Source organism: Lipotes vexillifer, unplaced genomic scaffold, assembly GCF_000442215.2.
Source record: "Lipotes vexillifer unplaced genomic scaffold, Lipotes_vexillifer_v1.1 scaffold21, whole genome shotgun sequence".
Lineage (NCBI taxonomy): Eukaryota > Metazoa > Chordata > Mammalia > Artiodactyla > Lipotidae > Lipotes > Lipotes vexillifer.
In genome coordinates, this window is record NW_006774065.1 from 3,317,735 (window position 1) to 3,338,759 (window position 21,025).

At 39.6% G+C, this 21,025-nt stretch overlaps 1 protein-coding gene across 2 annotated transcripts in view; it reads left to right on the plus strand.

Moving 5' to 3' along the window:
- Positions 1–479: 479 nt before the first annotated feature.
- Positions 480–21,025, plus strand: part of ANAPC5 (anaphase promoting complex subunit 5) — a 37,159-nt gene continuing 16,613 nt past the window's right edge. Inside the window, exons 1-7 of one of the 2 annotated variants that reach the window (XM_007448711.1) lie at positions 480–808; positions 3,747–3,826; positions 4,292–4,401; positions 5,252–5,444; positions 10,843–10,909; positions 17,888–17,989; positions 18,873–19,063. In XM_007448711.1, the coding sequence (XP_007448773.1) occupies positions 602–808; positions 3,747–3,826; positions 4,292–4,401; positions 5,252–5,444; positions 10,843–10,909; positions 17,888–17,989; positions 18,873–19,063 (950 nt within the window). In that variant the 5' untranslated portion in view covers positions 480–601. The remainder of the gene's footprint in view (positions 809–3,746; positions 3,827–4,291; positions 4,402–5,251; positions 5,445–10,842; positions 10,910–17,887; positions 17,990–18,872; positions 19,064–21,025) is intronic. The other variant, XM_007448712.1, reaches the window with a different exon arrangement.

Sequence of the window (21,025 nt, forward strand, 5' to 3'; positions counted from 1 at the left end):
TTTTTTGTTGTTGTTCTCAGTGGCAGACTTGCCATTACATTTATTTATTTATTTACTTACGGCCGTGCCACGCGGCATGCGGGATCTTAGTTCCCCGACCAGGAATGGAACCCGAGCCTCTGCAGTGGAAGCGCAGAGTCCTAACCATTGGACCACCAAAGAATTACCTAACTTCTTTGCTTTCAAACGCAATCATTTTTGAATTTAATTTTAATTATTTTCAAATTAAATGAACAAACTGGGCAGCCCTCCTGGCTGTTCAGACCTTGCCCGAAAGCTTCGACTCACTTTCACTCGGTGCCAGTCCAAGTGGACCGGGAACCTGCTCTGCTTCCGCAAGAGTTTCTGTAGGGACTCAGTCTTTAGGTGCACCGCCTTTGCCCCACCCTTCACAGTACTTCTAGGCATTTTGATTGGCTGTAGCGCTCCCCCGTGCTCTGGTCTGGTTGCTCTGATTGGCCGACGGCGTGCCGTCGGGAGGATGCCAGTTTCCTGGGATACGGCGCCGGCGGGCGGAGGCCTAGGGCGGTTGGTGGCTTTCTCGGAGCGGGAACCTGGCCGCGGTGCACACCAAGGCTCCTGGACGTAGTCTTGGGGCGCCATGGCCAGCGTCCACGAGAGCCTCTACTTCAATCCCATGATGACCAATGGGGTGGTGCACGCCAACGTGTTCGGTATCAAGGACTGGGTGACGCCGTATAAAATCGCGGTGCTGGTGCTGCTGAACGAGATGGGGCGCACTGGCGAGGGCGCCGTTAGCCTCATGGAGCGGCGGAGGCTCAACCAGCTGCTCCTGCCGCTGCTGCAGGTGAGGGGTTCCTGCTCATTCAGCAAACCCTTACTAAGCACCTGCTCTGTGCCGGACAGCTCCTTGGCTGCGGGCACGGGGGTTCATCGGACACTCTCTCTGCCGTGTAGTATCGCGAAAAATATAGTTAATACCACCAGCTAACACTTAGTGAGTACTTAACGATGGACCAGGCACTTTACATTCATTTTTGGGGAGCAGGTTTATATCTGGCTCCAGCATTTATTAGCTGAGTGACTGGGAGAAGAGTTATTTTCTCAGATCCTCCGTCTTCTGTAGAATGAGGCTACACGTAGGCCTGATCATTGGAGACACAGCTACAGGCTCTGTACCCCAGAAGACGGTAATAAGTGGTAACAATGACATAAAAGTAGCAGCCAACATTGATTGAACACTTACTGTGTACTAAGCATGTTACATGTTTTATTTCATTTTGCAGACTGAGGTTGTAGCTCCACCGCTTACCTGCTGTGCGACTTGGGCAAGTTCCATAACTTATTTGGGTCTTTGCTTTCTCTCTGTAAAATGAAAGCAATAATAGAAACTGTCATGTGATGGCCGTATTACGTTAGAAGATCCATGGGAACACTTTACAGTGTATGGCACATGGTAAATGCTCAGTGAATTTTAGCTATTTTCATTTTAATCTCATAGGGATAGGGCATGCACTTTCCCTTATATCAGTTGTGGCTTTTCCATTTATTTGTGTGATTATATGAGTGATGTCTCTCTCCCCTACTAGACTGTAACCTACATGAGGGCATTACTTTGTCCTATTTTTGTTCACCCCTGTATCCCCAAAGCCTAGTACTGTATAGTTTATAAAGGGCTTTTTTTAATCCATCACCTTTTTGGGGTAGGGGGAGAAGGGGTACTGAGGACAGATTAAGTGGCTTGCCCAGTTAGTTAAATAAAAGTAGTGGATTCCCCATAACTTGCAGCTCCCAGTCCTATCTACATTACTATTATAAGTGCATTTCCCCATTATTCAAATAAAAGTCATAATACTAAAAAATTTGATAGAGAAAAGAAACAAAACAATAATTCTGGTGTCTTAGCTCATGTGTTTTTCTGCCTTTGTTCTTGCTGTTTTTTGTGTCTTGGATTCTCCTTCTGTTTTTTTGCCTGGCTAACTATCGTGTAGTTTATTTTGTTTTGTTTTGTTTTGGCGGCGGGGGGTGGGAGGCGGAGCTGCGCTGCATGGCTTGCAGGATCTCAGCTCCCTGACCAGGGATTGAAGCTGGCCACAGCAGTGAACACCCGGAATCCTAACCACTAGGCCACCAGGGAACTCCCACTACTGTGTAGCTTTAATCAATGTGTATATAGAATTCGTCTAGCAAAATTCCAGCCTTTACTTATTTGCTTATTGTTTGGCTTTAAAATTTAGCTAATTTTTAACTACTCAACTAATACATGAAGATTCATTGTAAAAACTTTAAATGATGCTAAAATTGATGGAGTGAAAGGTTATGGTTCTTCTGCAGGCCCTCTAATCCTGTTCCCTCTCAGATTATCACCGTTAATGTTCCTTCATTCAACTATTATTTATAAAATTTATTTATTTATTAATTTATTTATTTTTGGCTGCACTGGGTCTTCATTGCTGCCCGTGGGCTTTCTCTGGTTGTGGCGAGCAGGGGCTACTCTTTGTTGCAGTGCGCGGGCTTCTCATTGCGGTGGCTTCTCTTGTTGCGGAGCATGGGCTCTAGGAGCATGGGCTTCAGTAGTTATGGTGTGTGGGCTCAGTAGTTGTGGCACATGGGCTTAGTTGCTCTGTGGCATGTGGTATCTTCCTGGACCAGGGCTCGAACCCGTGTCTCCCGCCTTGGCAGGCGGATTCTTAACCACTGCTCCACCAGGGAAACCCCATTCAACTATTTATTGAGTAACAGTTCAGAATGGATCTTTCTAGACCTTTTGCTGTGTGTATCTGTATATAGATAGGTAGATGCATATGATTATAAGTATATATACATATATCCTTTTAATTTAATTTCCCCCCCTTTTTTTTTTACATGAATGCTACTTCTATTCTACAGCTTATTCCTTTCACTTAACAAGTCTTGGAGATCTTTTCTTGTCAGCATATTTGAGTAGATCTATTTCATTCTTTTTAACGACTGCATTGTTTTCCACAGTAAGAAAAGAAACATAATTTAACTCATGCTTTTAATTAATATTAAAATTTGTAAATTAAAAATGAACTCTTTATTCATGGACTTACAGGTTCTTTTTAGTTTTTCTTCATTTCAAACAATGCACATGGAACATACTTGCCCCAGAAGTGGGATTGCTGTGTTATCCACATCTAATATTGACCTACTGAACTTACTGTTCCCCAAATATTCAATGTTTAGTTTTAAACCTCAGCTAGGTTGTAACCTTCTTGATAGCTGAGGTTGCATACTCTCTGTCTCTAATGGTACCTTTTATGGACTTGGACACATAGTCTGACTGCCTACCTTACAGTGTTTTGGGGAGGATCAAATGAGATTATGTTTATGGAAAATAGGACCCCTGTGTTTGTATAATGTTCTCCAGGTTACGAAACAATTTGAATTATTTTACTTAATCTTTGCCACAAACAAGGGAGGTTATTATTATCTCCATCTCACTGATGAAGGAAACTAGGGCTCAGGGAGGCTACAACTTTGCCATGATTGCAACACTGAGAAGGAAGGAACCTCAGGCTACAGATTCTACGCTTTTTTTGCATTTAAGTCATTCCTCCAACTAAAAGAGAATGCTATGCAAATAGGAAGTATTACTTTAGCCTTTTATGCAGATAGGTTTTTTTCTCTTCCTGATTTGAGATTTCATATTTGGAATGATTGTAAAGCAGAGAGGTTGATAAATGAATTCATGTTTGCAGATGTTTATCAATCTCCAGCTCTTTAAAATTTTTCTGTAACCTTTCTATCTCTCCTTTACCCAGGGCCCAGATATTACGCTCTCTAAACTTTACAAGTTAATTGAAGAATCTTGTCCTCAGCTGGCAAATTCAGTACAGATCAGGTAAGCTTCATTTTCTTCTGTATATATGAAAAGATGTCAAAGTAGATAAAAATTAGAAGAGGGCACATGGTGATTAATTCCTTAAAAAAAAAATTTTATAAAAATAAATTTTATTATTCTAGGTTGTTTTCTTTTTTTAAATGGATAGCATTAAACATACTGCTTAAAAATTTATTATTCTGTACAGATCTACATTGCTCCTTTTAGCTGTTGCAGAGAATTTCATTTTTACTGGCTGATATGTAACTTTGAGAAATTTTATAATCAGGAAAACATCAGCAGTGATACTTTTCAGAATATGGGAGTGACATTTTGGATTATCAAATTTGTTTTGTGTGCCACCATTTTATATGAATCTCTGAATTGTTTTTAAAATAGATTTATTTTAGGTGATTGTGGAATATGAAATGTGGGAAGATGTTCAAAGGGCCTTCCTAAAATGCACACCTCATTTTTCTTGTTCAGAATCAAACTGATGGCTGAAGGCGAATTGAAGGATATGGAACAATTTTTTGATGACCTTTCAGATTCTTTTTCTGGAACTGAACCAGAGGTTCACAAAACGAGTGTAGTAGGTATGAAGTTCTTCTAAGGAGAGCAGAGAATACTTTCACTGAAGTGAACTGCTCTCTAAATCACATCTGTCGTTACTCTGCTGTATCTGAGCACACACAGTGGGGATGTTGGACATGTTATAGTTTGTATTCATCGCCTTGCCCTTTTGACCTGTGTTTAAATAATTGTCTTGTGGAAAAGCATCTTCTGTTTTGTCTACTGTCGTCAGAGTATTAGCCTGGTCGTGGAGCCTTTTAGGGCTCCTCAGCTCTTTCTCACAGTCCTCTGCTCACTTGTCCACATTGTACGACTGAGTCAGGGTCACCAACTAAACTTTTATGAAGAGAGGTAAGTAAGAGTAGATTACTGATATAGTTTATAAGGCAAGGGTATATATGAAGTTTCTTGACGCTTTTCTGTTAGCGGTATAGTCATACTCCATCCATCTGGCATTTTTTTCCTGGTAGTTTTTATGTTATTTACCATCAGTTATTTATTGATCTTCCATGTGCCAGGCTCTGGACTTTAAGAGAGACTGGAAACTTCCTCTTATGGAGATTGCTTTCTTGTGGTTGTGGGCAGAGGAGCAGGCAGACAGTAGAAAGTAAACAAATAGGATCACTTCAGATGTTGTAACAGTCACGGAAGGATACATTGGCTGGATAAAGAGTGGAGTGCGGGTGGGAGGACTGAGCCTTTAATATAAAGAGAAAATCAGCTTCGTAAAAGGTGGTGAAAGAAGATTCTATGCGGAGGGGAACAGCAACTACAAGTGTCTTTTTTTTTTCATTATTTTGGAGGAAGTCATCAACTTTTTGTAGCCTGGATTTCAAGTTAATGCCTTCCCCTCCTCTCGGTCTTGTTTCATAGGTTTATTTCTGCGTCACATGATCTTGGCCTACAGTAAGCTTTCTTTCAGTCAAGTGTTTAAACTGTACACTGCCCTTCAGCAGTACTTCCAGAATGGTGAGAAAAAGACGGTGGAGGATGCTGATATGGACCTGGCCAGCAGAGAGGAGAGCGAAAGAAAAATGGAAAAAGAAGAACTTGATGTATCTGTAAGGTAAGTTGGGTTTTTCTGGTGGGAATCCCTTTCCTGTGAAATAGCATCATTACGGGAGCAGTAAATCCTCATTCATCCAGCAGTAAATCCTCATTCATCCTCGTTCTGGATGAACTCATTCATCCAGAGTTCATGTGCTGGCTGTCATCTTTTTGTCCCTCCAGATCCAGGAAGTTCACCCTTACGGGCTGCATCAGTAAGCTCCTTGCCCTCTAACTTCTGATTGAGAGGCACTCGTGGGAAATCCAGAGGGTCAAGGAGAGTGAGGTCAAGGTGTTGATTCACTGGCTCCCTTCCTTCGGGGTCACGGTGGGCTGGCAGTAGGGTCACAGCCTCTGTCAGGTGGCCTGCTCTGCATACCTCAGGGGTCTAGTAACTGGGGAGGTTTCCCAGGCCCGGTGCAGGAGGTGCCCCACTATTACCAGCCCTGGGAACTTTATTACCCGCTATGGCTTATCCATCCCCTGCCCCTATTTTTGTAACTGGCCCTTTATTAAACTTTTCTCAAATTACCCCATTTGAATATGCCATTTGTTTTCTGCTGGGACCCTGAGCGGTAGTGTTCATTATATCACAGTGAATTAACAATTGATTAATTCAGTGAAAATTTATTGAATGCCTGCTAAGGTTTAAGCCTGGGGATGTAGTGCCACTGCTCACCTAGTTGTTTAAGCTCAAAGCCTAGGCATGTCCCTGTGTCCTCCCCCTCCTTCACCCCTGCAGCCAGTCCTTCCTCCTCAGTATGTTTGGAATTAGTTCACTTCTGTCCATCGCCACTGCTTCCCCTGTGGTCTAAGCACCGAATCTCTTTCCTGGATGACTGCTCTAGCCTCCCAACTGCTTTCCTTGCCTCCACTCTTGTCTCCTTACTATCAGTTTTTCCTGCAGCATCCAAGGGAACAATTATGATGTAAATCACACCACGTGTTATTATGCCCCAATCCCTCCTTGACTATACATGGAATTTAGACAGAAATCTGAGCTACTGTGGCCTCATTACTTGCATGGTCTGGCCCCTGTCATCTTCCCTACCTCTTTCTCCTTACTTTCCATTCACTGTCAGAGTCTGACTGCTCTGGCTTGCTTTCAGTTTCTTCAATACCAAGCCGAGGTCTGCCTCAGGGTGCCTGGCAGGCTCTCCCTGGCTTCTTACCTTGCTCACTCCCTTTCACCGTTCACTCCCTTTCACTGTTCAGATCTCAGCTCCCGTGTCCTCACACTGGCCTTTCCTGACCACATGTCTGAAGTAACCTTCGTCCTGAATACTTCCAACTTCTTTATTTCTTCCATAGCTCTCCTCACTAAGTAACTTTTTGCATTTATTTACTTAGACTCATTTGTATTTGTCTTTGCACCCCTTCGAGAGCTAAGACCCTTCTCTGTCGTATTTCACCTCATTTTCCTCAGTGCTTGGCTTGTAATGTCTGTGAATATGTGTTGGGTGAATGAATGCAGAGAATCAGAACACATAATTCATCGCCCACACTGGTAACTGGCCCCATAAAACACTTTGTATTGATTTCCCTTCACTGTATCACGTCCCCTCTCCCCAGCTGTTACCTGGGATCACCTCCCAAATAGACTACTTATATTTGGAGGGAAAAGCATATAAAGAGTGTGTGTGTGTGTGTGTGTGTGTGTGTGTGTGTGTTTTGTATTTCCTGATCTCAGGGAGCCCACAGTCTGGTGAGGAAGACTGGCACCCAAACAGATCACTACAAGTAACAATGTGTTCAGAGCTTTGAGAGAAGTAAGCCCCACCTGCCCTATGTAGGCTGGCTAACCCCCTTGGGGGCTGGGGGTGGTCTGTGTGTGTAGCCAGAGAATATTTCCCTGCAGTTCCTATGAGGGGCCTTTGTGCAGTTATGTGATTTGTTCAGCACACTCTGGGAGCAAGAAGATTGTAGTACCAGTAAGTACTTCCAAAAACTCAGAGTTGCTCAAAGAGGCTTCTCATCTAGTGGAAAGGCAGTACCTTGTAGGGTTGAGTCTGGCCCTGGAGTCAGACCCCTGGATTTGAATTCTGGCTCCTCCACTTATTCCCTTAAGACCTTGGGCAAGTCACCCTCTCTGTACCTCAGTTTTCTCATCTGCAAAATGGGGCTCATGTCACCTCCTCAGAAGGTTATTTTGAGAATTAAATGATAAATCTATATGAAGTGTTTAGAACTGTGCCTTTAAACATTTGACAAATATTCACTATTCTTCTCTAATTTCTCTTTTGTTTAATTCCCCTGAGGAAGGGTTCCAGGAAACAATGTAATCTTTGTCCTAGCTGCTTTATATGCTTAAAGTAGCAGAATGTCAGTTCTTCAGAAATGTTAAAATTCAAACTTTAGGTTTGACTTTCTACTAAATTAATCTGATTTAATTAGGTCTAACTGCATCGTTTTGTTTTTATTCTAATCTAAGAATTCCTTTGTGTGTAATAATAGTGTGTATACTGTTAAGGTGTATGGTTTCAGAAAATAGTGCACATTTAGTAAACTGAATTTCATCACTGAAATAGAAGAAATGTGTTATTTAAATATTATTCTACTTAAGTATTATAATTCTTGGTCCAAAAAGAAATGATTTTGACTTGTTATAGGATTTTTAAAATTTCATAATGTATATTTACATACATTTCTTGATTCTTTTAAAAAGGAAAATTTCATTTTTTTCTTTTTGTGCTCTTTTCTAGTGTTTTATTGCATTATGAGAGGCTTCTCACTTTAGCCCTTTCATTTTCTTCCTTCTTTTCTTCCTTTCTTTCTTCCCTCCCTCCCTCCCTCCCTTCCTTTCTTAGTTATTGGAATGTTTTTAGGTCTTGCTTTCTTCAGGGAAATTATTTTTCTTGCCCTAGAAATTTGTATTAAAATTAGAAAGCCCAGCGTTTTATGCATTGCAAGTACATAAACACCCCAGTTTGTTGATTGTTCAATCCTATGTTATATTTTAAAAATTTCAGTTATAGTGGGTGATTTGAGCCCTTTAGAGGAGTTTCCAGAGTCCTTTTGAGAATCTGATGAATGCCATGTACTATCCCCACATTAAAAATGCATATTTTGCATGCAGTTTTACAAGGTTCATGGGCTCCTAAAGCCCATCCGTGGACCCAGGTTAAATGCTTTTGATGTATAGCACTTGTAAGTCTAAAATTCTGTCTCAACTGGTAATGAGATTCATAAACAAGGTATACTTGAGTCCTTTTCCTAAAGGAGTAACGCCCTTCCTAAATTGAATACATTAGTGGCTTTTTTTTTTTTTTTTTAATTTATTTATTTGGCTGCGTTGGGTCTTAGTTGTGGCCCTCGGGATCTTTGTCGCCACGTGCAGGACCTTTAGTTGCGGCATGTGGGGTTTAGCTCCCTGACCAGGGATCGAGCCTGGGCCCCCTGCGTTGGGAGCATGGAATCTTAGCCACTGCACCACCAGGGAAGTCCCCCTTTGTGGCTTTTTAAGAGTTACTTTCTCTGGCATGTGTTTGAGGCCCTGAGGAGGCAACGAAGGAGTCAGTAAAATGATGGTTTGGGCCATGGTGTTTTTACTTGCTCTTTCCAAGCTTGTTCACGTCGGCCACTGTTGCCACCATGGAAGCCAGAGCCAAACTTTATCTTCATTTATAGCAAAGGTGTTTGCCTTAATTTGCAGCAATTTCGTTTTATGTGATTCTGGTTTTCTCTTTCTGTTTTATTAACCTTATTGTTCTTGTGTCCTGTGTTATAAACTACCTCAAATCTTTTCTGGGGGAAGGGTTTAAGTAAATAAAGCATTTGGTAACAGTGAGCATCATGGACCTTAGAGGAGGGTGGGACCGGGAGTGGTGCGTCCCATTTCATTCAGATCCTTGTCTGTCTCTAGCCTTTTTGTGTACAGTCATATTTATTTCAAGCCTTGGGCTTACTTTCTTTGAAGGGTATGTTAAGAGAAAAGGGCTTCTTATTGCCCAGACATTTAGCTGTTTTCCATTTGAGAACTTGGCCTGTGAATTTTCTTTCCATTTCCCTCTAGGTCACTGTTGTTTCTCTGATCTTTGTTATGCTGGTCAGGGCTGGTCCTTGGCAGCTCCGATACCTGTAGAATCTGATATGCTTGCTGCTTTGTATCAGAAACGTAACCAAGAGAATATTAGAGCAGCTCTTCCCAAAGTGTTTTCTGTGGAACACTAGTGCTTCTTGAGAGATGTGAGGAAAGGATTCTTCATTCAAATGAGTTTGGTAAATGGTACATTAAACAAAAGTGAATAAAGTGTCTCTCTGTTGGGTTTCTCTAATGTGTATCATGACTCTCCCAAGGAGAGGGTGTACAGCTTTCCCCAAGTGATTTAACCTCAGCAGCATTTTGTTTTCTTTTGGAATACCTGTTTACATATTGTTTGCATGAAACAGTTTGGGAACTGCTGTATTAGACACAGAATGCTTATAAAAATATTATTGATGAGTAAATATTGATTTTTCTACTTATTGTAATCCTGTATAGAGAAGCCATTTATTCAGAGTCATGTGGCAAAAGAGTATTATTCATACTTTGCTCTCAAAAATAAGACTGTTTGTGCATGTATAGATTTCTCAAGTCTAGGTTTATATCAGTATATTTCTTATTTGGTGGTTCTGTGTGATCTAAACTTCCAGGCAAATGGTTATTTCTTAGATAACACCTCTTTTTCTTGTTCTTGAATACAGCACCATCTTATATGTGTAGCAAGGAGTTAGAGACTTTTTATTCATTCATTTCTCAAACTCTGAGTGCCCATTGTGTGCCTGGGGGACTGGGTGTTCATATACAAATATAAGTAAGAACAGCCAGTGTGGAAGTGCTAGATGCAGTGATCCCTATCTCTGGGAGACAGTGGGAGCTCAAATGAGAGATGTCCGGAGAGATTCTTGGAGGATATGACACTTGAGGTATTCTTGAATGACGGATGGTACAACAGTGCAACAGTGGATGGAAAATGGGCCCTGCAGATTGAGGAAGCAGGGGGGCATCTTGGCATGATAGGAAATTGTAAGGAGTTCATCAGGGCTGGGGTGTGGGTGAGAAGGAGAAGGCAGAGGAGAGAGGTAGGAGCACTCAGGAAGCATTGCACCTGCCCTGCTAAGCAGTGCAGACTTTATTCTGGAAGGTGATGAGATACCACAGGAGCGCTTTAAATCAGGGACAATAGAATTGCATTTTAGAAAGATCATGCTGGAGGCTATGTACAGTTGAGATCTACATCTGCCCATAATTATATCATGTGAACTTCGGCAGGTCATTCAACATCACTTTTTAAGCATGTCTTTTCTATTCCTGAGAAGGGAGAATTAATTTTAAAAGTTTTTAAACTTTTCTGATGAAGAATCTATTTGACTTTGTAAAGTATTATCATTTTCACTATTGTGTAATTCATTATTATTTTTGTTTTGTTTTTTTCCAGAGAAGAGGAGGTATCTTGCAGTGGGCCTCTGTCCCAAAAACAAGCAGAATTTTTTCTTTCTCAACAGGTATGTTCTGTAATTGGTCATGAATTTTTTTTTTTAATCCTGTGACATTATATGTCATGACATATGTTTGTTATGTGAGTAGGTTTATTAGTGAAGCAGCATTTTTCTTATTCTTGGTCATTTATTCTTTACTGACAATGCAGTTGTAGCTATGTGTCCCTTCCTATTTTCTGTGTGATTTTATTTCTCTGTTAGGGTAATAATGCATGTTCATTTAGTAATGGTGTGTGACTAACACAGCCCAAAAATGTGATTTAGAAGACCTACTTCCCTTTTCCCCAACGCTTTATCATGGACATTTTCAAACAGAAATACAAATTGAAAAGCATTATATAGTGAATACCCATAAACCCATCATCTAGATCCTACAATTAATATTTTGCTCCGTTTATCATATGTCTACCCATATAGCCACCATTTCATCTTATTTTTTGATACATTTCAAGTTGCAAAGCATCGGTACACTTTTACCCCAGACATTTCCTACTGGTGTTTTTGAGCCATACTTTTTCCTTTTTTTTGGTAATATAAGCTGGATGTTTTTCTCCCATGTTATTTTCAACATAGAATTTTGGTTTTTGCTCTACTTTTCTAGTTTTCCCTATTTTTGTTATTAATTTTCTTTCTGCAGAAAGATGTAATGTTTAGATCTAGATGCAGGTGATAGAATCACCCCTACAGATGAATTTTAAACAGATTGAAAAGCTCATCTAGACAATTGGTTAACTGTAGAGGAGAAAATAGACCTGGATCTTCACCTCATCTTTGCACCTCAGTACTTTACAGGTGGATTAAAGGCTTAACTATAAACATTTAAGGTTATAATTAGACCAGGAGGAACTACGTATTAACTTTTTTTTTTGAATTTTATTTATTTTTTTATATAGCAGGTTCTTATTAGTCATCCATTTTATACACGTAAGTGTATACATGTCAATCCCAATCTCCCAATTCATCACACCACCACCCCTACCCCACCACTTTCCGCCCTTGGTGTCCATATGTTTGTTCTCTACATCTGTCTCAATTTCTGCCCTGCAAATCGGTTCATCTGTACCATTTTTCTAGGTTCCACATATATGTGTTAATGTGCGATATTTGTTTTTCTCTTTCTGACTTACTTCACTCTGTATGACAGTCTCTAGATTCATCCATGTCTCTACAAATGACCCAGTTTCGTTCCTTTTTATGGCTGAGTAATATTCCATTGTATATATGTACCACATCTTCTTTATCCACTCGTCTGTCCATGGACATAGAGGTTGCTTCCATGACCTGGCTATTGTAAATAGTGCTGCAATGAACATTGGGGTGCATGTGTCTTTTTGAATTATGGTTTTCTCTGGGTATATGCCCAGTAGTGGGATTGCTGGGTCATATGGTAATTCTATTGTTAGTTTTTTAAGGAACCTCCATACTGTTCTCCATAGTGGCTGTATCAATTTACATTCCCACCAGCGGGGCAAGAGGGGTCCCTTTTCTCCACACCCTCTCCAGCATTTGTCGTTTGTAGATTTTCTGATGATGCCCATTCTAACTGGTGTGAGGTGATACCTCATTGTAGTTTTAATTTGCATTTCTCTAATAATGAGTGATGCTGAGCAGCTTTTCATGTGCTTCTTGGCCATCTGTATGTCCTCTTTGGAGAAATGTCTATTTAGGTCTTCTGCCCATTTTTTGATTGGGTTGTTTGTTTTTTTAATGTTGAGCTGCATGAGCTGTTTATATATTTTGGAGATTAATCCTTTGTCCGTTGATTTGTTTGCAAATATTTTCTCCCATTCTGAGGGTTGTCTTTTCGTCTTGTTTGTAGTTTCCTTTGCTTTGCAAAAGCTTTTAAGTTTCATTAGGTCCCACTTGTTAATTTTTGTTTTTATTTCCATTACTCTAGGAGGTGGATCAAATCATTGCTGTGATTAATGTCAAAGAGTGTTCTTCCTATGTTTTCCTCTAAGAGTTTTATAGTGTCCAGTCTTACATTTAGGTCTCTAATCCATTTTGAGTTTATTTTTGTGTATGGTGTTAGGGAGTGTTCTGATTTCATTCTTGTACATGTAGCTGTCCAGTTTTCCCAGCACCATTTACTGAAGAGACTGTCTTTTCTGCATTGTATATCCTTGCCTCCTTTGTCATAGATTAGTTGACCACAGGTGCGTGGGTTTATCTCTGGGCTTTCTATCCTGTTCCATTGATCTATATTTCTCTTTTTGTGCTAGTACCATATTGTCTTGTTACTGTAGCTTTGTACTATAGTCTGAGGTCAGGGAGTCTGATTCCTCCAGCTCCATTTTTTCCCCTCAAGACTGCTTTGGCTATTTGGGGTCTTGTGTGTCTCCATACACATTTTAAGATTTTTTGTTCTAGTTCTGTAAAAAACGCCATTGGTAATTTAATAGGGATTGCATTGAATCTGTAGATTGCTTTGGGTAGTATAGTCATTTTCACAATATCGATTCTTCTAATCCAAGAACATGGTATAGCTCTCCATTTATTGGTATCATCTTTCATTTCTTTCATCAGTGTCTTATAGTTTTCTGCATACAGGTCTTTTGTCTCCCTAGGTAGGTTTATTCCTAGGTATTTTATTCTTTTTGTTGCAGTGGTAAACGGGAGTGTTTCCTTAATTTCTCTTTCAGATTTTTCATCATTAGTGTATAGGAATGCAAGAGATTTTTGTGCATTAATTTTGTATCCTGCAACTTTACCAAATTCACTGATTAGCTCTAGTAGTTTTCTGGTGGCATCTTTAGGATTCTCTATGTATAGTATCATGTCATCTGCAAACAGTGACAGTTTTACTTCTTCTTTTCCAATTTGTATTCCTTTTATTTCTTTTTCTTCTCTGATTGCCATAGCTAGGACTTCCAAAACTATGTTGAATAATAGTGGTGAGAGTGGACATCCTTGTCTTGTTCCTGATCTTAGAGGAAATGCTTTCAATTTTTCACCCTTGAGAATGATGTTTGCTGTGGGTTTGTCATATGGCCTTTATTATGTTGAGGTAGGTTCCCTCTATGCCCACTTTCTGGAGAGTTTTTATCATAAATGGGTGTTGAATTTTGTCAAAAGCTTTTTCTGCATCTATTGAGATGATCATATGGTTTTTATTCTTCAGTTTGTTAATATGGTGTATCACATTGATTGATTTGCATATATTGAAGAATCCTTGCATCCCTGGGATAAATCCCACTTGATCATGGTGTATGATCCTTTTAATGTGTTGTTGGATTCTGTTTGCTAGTATTTTGTTGAGGATTTTTGCATCTATATTCATCAGTGATATTGGTCTGTAATTTTCTTTTTTTGTAGTATCTTTGTCTGGTTTTGGTATCAGGGTGATGGTGGCCTCATAGAATGTGTTTGGGAGTATTCCTTCCTCAGCAATTTTTTGGAAGAGTTTGAGAAGGATGGGTGTTAGCTCTTCTCTAAATGTTTGGTAGAGTTCACCTGTGAAGCCATCTGGTCCTGGACTTTTGTTTGTTGGAAGATTTTTAATCACAGTTTCAATTTCATTACTTGTGATTGGTCTGTTCATATTTTCTATTTCTTCCTGGTTCAGTCTTGGAAGGTTATCCCTTTCTAAGAATTTGCCCATTTCTTCCAGGTTGTCCATTTTATTGGCATAGAGTTGCTTGTAGTAGTCTCTTAGGATGCTTTGTATTTCTGTGGTGTCTGTTGTAACTTCTCCTTTTTCATTTCTAATTCTATTGATTTGAATCCTCTCCCTCTTTTTCTTGATGAGTCTGGCTAATGGTTTATCAATTTTGTTTATCTTCTCAAAGAACCAGCTTTTAGTTTTATTGATCTTTGCTATTGTTTCCTTCATTTCTTTTTCATTTATTTCTGATCTGATTTTTATGATTTCTTTCCTTCTGCTAACTCTGGGGTTTTTTTGTTCTTCTTTCTCTAATTGCTTGAGGTGCAAGGTTAGGTTGTTTATTCGAGATGTTTCCTGCTTCTTAAGGTGGGCTTGTATTGCTATAAACTTCCCTCTTAGAACTGCTTTTGCTGCATCCCATGCTGCCTCCCATAGGTTTTGGATTGTCGTGTTTTCATTATCATTTGTCTCTAGGTGTTTTTTGATTTCTTCAGTGATCTCTTGGTTATTTAGTAATGTATTGTTTAGCCTCCATGTGTTTGTGTTTTTTACGTTTTTTTCCCTGTAATTGATTTCTAATCTCATAGCGTTGTGGTCAGAAAAGATGCTTGATATGATTTCATTTTTCTTAAGTTTACCAAGGCTTGATTTGTGACCCAAGATGTGATCTATCCTGGAGAATGTTCTGTGCGCACTTGAGAAGAAAGTGTAATCTGCTGTTTTTGGATGGAACGTCCCATAAATATCAATTAAATCTGTCTGGTCTATTGTGTCATTTAAAGCTTGTCCTTCCTTATTCATTTTCTGTTTGGATGATCTGTCCATTGGTGTAAGTGAGGTGTTAAAGTCCCCCACTATTATTGTGCTACTGTCGATTTCCTCTTTTATAGCTGTTAGCAGTTGCCTTATGTATTGAGGTGCTCCTATGTTAGGTGCATATATATTTATAATTGTTATATCTTCTTCTTGGATTGATCCCTTGATCATTATGTAGTGTCTCCTTCCTTGTCTCTTGTAACAGTCTTTATTTTAAAGTCTATTTTATCTGATATGAGGATTGCTACTCCAGCTTTCTTTTGATTTCCATTTGCATGGAATATCTTTTTCCATCCCCTCACTTTCAGTCTGTATGTGTCCCTAGGTCTGAAGTGGGTCTCTTGTAGACAGCATATATATGGGTCTTGTTTTTGTATCCATTCAGCAAGCCTGTGTCTTTTGGTTGGAGCATTTAATCCATTCACGTTTAAGGTAATTATCGATATGTATGTTCCTATGACCATTTTCTTAATTGTTTTGGGTTTGTTTTTGTAGGTCCTTTTCTTCTCTTGTGTTTCCCACTTAGAGAAGTTCCTTTAGCATTTGTTGTAGAGCTGGTTTGGTGGTGCTGAATTCTCTTAGATTTTGCTTGTCTGTGAAGCTTTTGATGTCTCCATCAAATCTGAATGAGATCCTTGCTGGGCAGAGTAATCTTGGTTGTAGGTTCTTCCCTTTCATCACTTTAAGTATGTCATGCTACTCCCTTCTGGCTTGTAGAGTTTCTGCTGAGAAATCAGCTGTTCACCTTATGGGAGTTCCCTTGTATGTTATTTGTCGTTTTTCCCTTGCTGCTTTCAATAATTTTTCTTTGTCTTTAATTTTTGCCAGTTTGATTACTATGTGTCTCCGTGTGTTTCTCCTTGTGTTTATCATGTATGGGACTTTCTGTGCTTCCTGGACTTGGGTGGCTATTTCCTTTTCCATGTTAGGGAAGTTTTCGACTATAATCTCTTCATGTATTTTCTTGGGTCCTTTCTCTCTTTCTTCTCCTTCTGGGACCCCTATAATGCGAATGTTGTTGTGTTTAATGTTGTCCCAGAGGTCTCTTAGGCTGTCTTCATTTCTTTTCATTCTTTTTTCTTTATTCTGTTCTGCAGCAGTGAATTCCAACATTCTGTCTTCCAGGTCACTTATCCATTCTTCTGCCTCAGTTATTCTGCTACTGATTCCTTCTAGTGTAGTTTTCATTTCAGTTATTGTATTGTTCATCTCTGTTTGTTTGTTCTTTAATTCTTCTAGATCTTTGTTAAGCATTTCCTGCATCTTCTCGATCTTTGCCTCCGTTCTTTTTCCGAGGTCCTGGATCATCTTCACTGTCATTATTCTGAATTGTTTTTCTGGAAGGTTGCCTATCTCCACTTCATTTAGTTGTTTTTCTGGGGTTTTATCTTGTTCCTTCATCTGGTACATAGCCCTCTGCCTTTTCATCCTGTCCATCCCTCTGTGAATGTTACATATTAACTTTTAACTGATCTCTGGGTGGGGAAAGACTTTCTAAACAGAAAAGCTGTGGAAGAAAACACATAGGAGATCATTTGATTTTTTCAGCATAAAAATGAAAAACATCTACATGTCAGTACATGTTCTAACAAAATTAAAACTCAAACAACAAAATGGGAAAAAGAGTTGCAATACATGTGACAAAGGGTTAATATTCTTGCTTAAGAAATTGTAGTTTCAAAGACCATTTGATGATGAGACAAATTTATAATATATTATTACATGAAAAAAGCAGGTAATAAAATGATATATTCTAACTTTGTTAAAAAAGTATGCATATATATATGTATAAGCACATACACACACACACACACACACACACACACACACACACACAGAAAAAAGACTGGGATGAGATACACTGACTTAAAAATAGTGTTATTTCTGGGTGGAAGGATTACAGATGATTTTTGTTTTTTTCTGTATGCTTTTCCATTTTTTTGGAATCTTCTATAATGATATAATGAATTCAAATATAATTAGAAATTATTATTATTCATAAAGAAAAATTTGTCTAGCTAAAATTGAAGAGTCCATAACCCAGTTAAGTACTAATCATTAATTTAGAAGTCATTTTCTACATATTTTATATAATCATTGCTGGTACCATCCATATGAAACAAATAATCAGGAGTAGAGCAAGTGTGTATCTCCCTTTGCCAGGCTGGAGATACATACTTCCTGCCTTAAAGGCACTTACAGTCTGGGCGTGGGGTCAGCTGGTACTTTTAATATAATTTGATAAGTACTGCAGGAGGGGTTGGTGCAGGGAGCTTGTGGGAGCATGTAGGTACTTACAGGACCTTATCTAGTTTAGAAGGTGATAGAAGCAGGTGGCTGAAATCTAAACTGGGCCCTGAAGACTGAGCAGGAGTTTGCATGGAAGACTATGGGGATGGGTCGTTGGGAAGCTTAGAATTCCAGGAAGAGGAAACAGTGTTCTGCATGGTCAAGAGGAGAGTGTAGGTGCAGAAAGAAAAGTAATCAGATGATGCTATTTAGTATACATGTCCCTATGTTTATTGGCCATTTCTTTCTACTGAGTTGTCATTTTTAAATTTCAGGCTTCTTTGTTAAAGAATGATGAGACTAAAGCCCTCACTCCAGCTTCTTTGCAGAAGGAGTTGAACAACTTGTTGAAATTTAATCCTGATTTTGCTGAAGCGGTGAGTCTTTTCCAGAATTTGTTGCTAAGTTGGAAAGCAAGGACAAGACTGTTCTTCCTATTGAGTAGTCGTGCAAATGAGGATTGGCCGAATGACCCAGGTTCTTGGAAAGAAATCATGTTGTTGGCACTTAAAGGACTCAGCCTAGGTTGCAAAGCTTTCCCTCCCACCTCCACCCCTACTGGCCCGGGGGGATTTCTTTCTCTAGTTGTGGCAAGCGGGGGCTACTCTTTGTTGTGGTGCTTGGGCTTCTCATTGCGGTGGCTTCTCTTGTTGCAGAGCACGGGCTGTAGATGCGCGGGCTTCATTAGTTGCGGCATTCAGGCTCAGTAGTTGTGGCTCGTGGGCTCTAGAGCGCAGGCTCAGTAGTTGTGGCACATGGGCTTAGTTGCTCTGCGGCATGCGGGATCCTCCTGGGCCAGGGCTCGAACCCGTGTCCCCTGCATTGGGAGGCGGATTCTTAACCACTGCGTCACCAGGGAAGCCCTGAATTCAAGTTTTAAGATCTTTAGTTTTGTACTCACACTGTTCCTTAATGCCTGAGCTAGGTGATTCCCCCTCCATCCTCACGTATCACCCATGGATCCTAATATAACCAGTGGCATAGTGGATGAATATTTAGGATAAAACTCTGACACAAATTCTAATGGAATTCCCTTTTTTCGTTTGGGTACACCTTCTGGGGGGAAAGTGTACCCAAACCAGCTAATGTACCTTAAGCCTATTTAATCCTGCCTGTGGGGAAAAGATTAAGCTAATCTATGACCATCTTGTTAAAATGGTAGGGGATACACAGGTGTTTGCAGCCAGTGGACCTCTCTGAATTAATATTACACAAGAGGAAGCAGGGCATTTAAAATATGTTGATTGTTTCTTGTTTTAGCACTACCTCAGCTACTTAAACAACCTCCGGGTCCAAGATGTTTTCAGTTCAACACACAGCCTCCTTCATTATTTTGACCGCCTGATTCTTACTGGAGCCGAAAGCAAAAGTAATGGGGAAGAGGGCTATGGCCGGAGCTTGAGATACGCTGCTCTGAACCTAGCTGCTCTGCACTGCCGCTTTGGTCACTAGTAAGTTTATAGACTTCTGTTCTTGTGGAAATTGAAGAAATTATCTCTCAAATGTTAATTGAGATGTATTTTCTTTTTAATATGCTGTATTAAAAAAAAAGAAGGAAAAGGAGAAAAGAAAGAGCCTGTTCAACCTGGAATTGTCAGTAACTTCTAAAGAAGGAAGCTTTTTGCAGTGAACAGAAGTTAATGAAAACCTTCTGCCTAAAGAGTCTGCCCCCTGGTGTCACTATTTAGCATTACCATCCAAGTACACGGCCTCTTTCTTTCTTTACTTCTAAGAATAAAGGCCACTGAATTAAAAGGAAATTAGGTCATTAGGCCAGAGATTCCCAACAGGATTTTTCAGAGGTAATAATGGGGAGTAAAAGTTATTTTCAGTATTTCAAAAAGCCAAAAGGAAGTTGTGTCTTTACTGCATAAAAGACTGCGTGGCTTACCGAACGTCATGTTTGTGCTTTTGGTTAGAATTCAGGCAGCTCAGTGCATGACAATGACTTATGCCGTTGCTAAGATATGCCTGTGATTTTAATAAATAAAAATAGGAAATTGATCAGTTATTATTTAGTAAAGAGTTAAGAGGATAAAAACTTTCAAAATATGGAGGCTATTTTGGAAATAATGAAATAATGTGAATAATGGTGAAAAGGTAGGAAATTACTAATTGAAAGAGTCTGTCTGCCTCCCCTGTGGCTTTTTACCACTTAAGAAAAATATGGTTTCTGCCACAGGCATCTTTGAATAGAAACTAGAGTGTGTTAATGGAAGTATAGTGTTCCAAGTTCAAGAATTGAGACTTCTACCCCTTGCTCTATGGCCCAGGCAACAACCAGGAAATTCTATTAACTTCTGGTTGTCACATTTTAAAAGGGACATAGACAGGCTGGAGCTTGTCGGGCGGACAGTCTCACTAGAGGCATTCAAAGCTATGTCATATAAATAGTGTGGGAAGGATGTGAGAATGTTTAGCCTGGAAAAGAAATGATTTAGCCAAGCATGTGTTTGACATCTTCCTGTAGTGAAGGTCATGTGAAAAGGGCTTAGATTGATCGAGGGTGTGACTACTAGAGAAGATAGGGAGCTGGTAAGTGCAAGTTAAAGGGCAAAACATTTTTGCTCCTTATAAGGAGGAGGTGTCCTTGTATGGAACCCTCTGAGAAAGGTGTCAGCAGAGTGCTCATGTGTGCAGCAAGGGTGACATTAAGGGAATCCAAGTGTCAGATTGATACTTGAACCAAAAAATGTTTAAGGCTACTCTGAACTTCATGATTTTGTGAGATTCCATATTATCTTTTAAGAGTCAACTTTTTTTCTGCGCAGCTTTAATAACCTCTTTGATCAGGGCCTTTCATGTTTTATGTACTCATAATAAATAGCAGCACCATTTGCAGTATTTGCCAGTAACCTATCTCTGTGTTACACACAGCTTGCCCTAGGGTTTGGAAATTTGTATGCAGTCTGCTAGATACAAGTAATTAATCTGTTGATGAATTTCTCTATATTTACAGTATTATCAGTGGATAGGCAGCTAACTGTATGGAATTAATTACTAATTAATATCTGATTTACTCAACTCCAGGCTTCTTTATTTTTAGTCCTGGAGCTGTGGGCTTGTATAAATCTTTCTCACTTAGCTAATAGCATTGTGGAGATTTCTTGAAAATCTTTGTAGTTGCTTATTCGGCATCTACTATGTACTAGGCACTGTTCTAGGTGCTGGGGATCAGGAGTGAAAAAAAAGAGGAATAAAAATACCCCTGTTCTCATGGAGCTTACAGTGGGGGAGATAAATAATAAACAGCACTAAACATAATTATAATGTATCAGGTAGTGATAGGTCAGGATAAGAGATTAGAGAGTGATGATGGGGAGTACTATTGTTTTCATAAGTAACACTCTTCTTCCATATATACACACAAATCACTTATTCGTCAATTTGTAAATTTCTGTTTAAATAGTAAG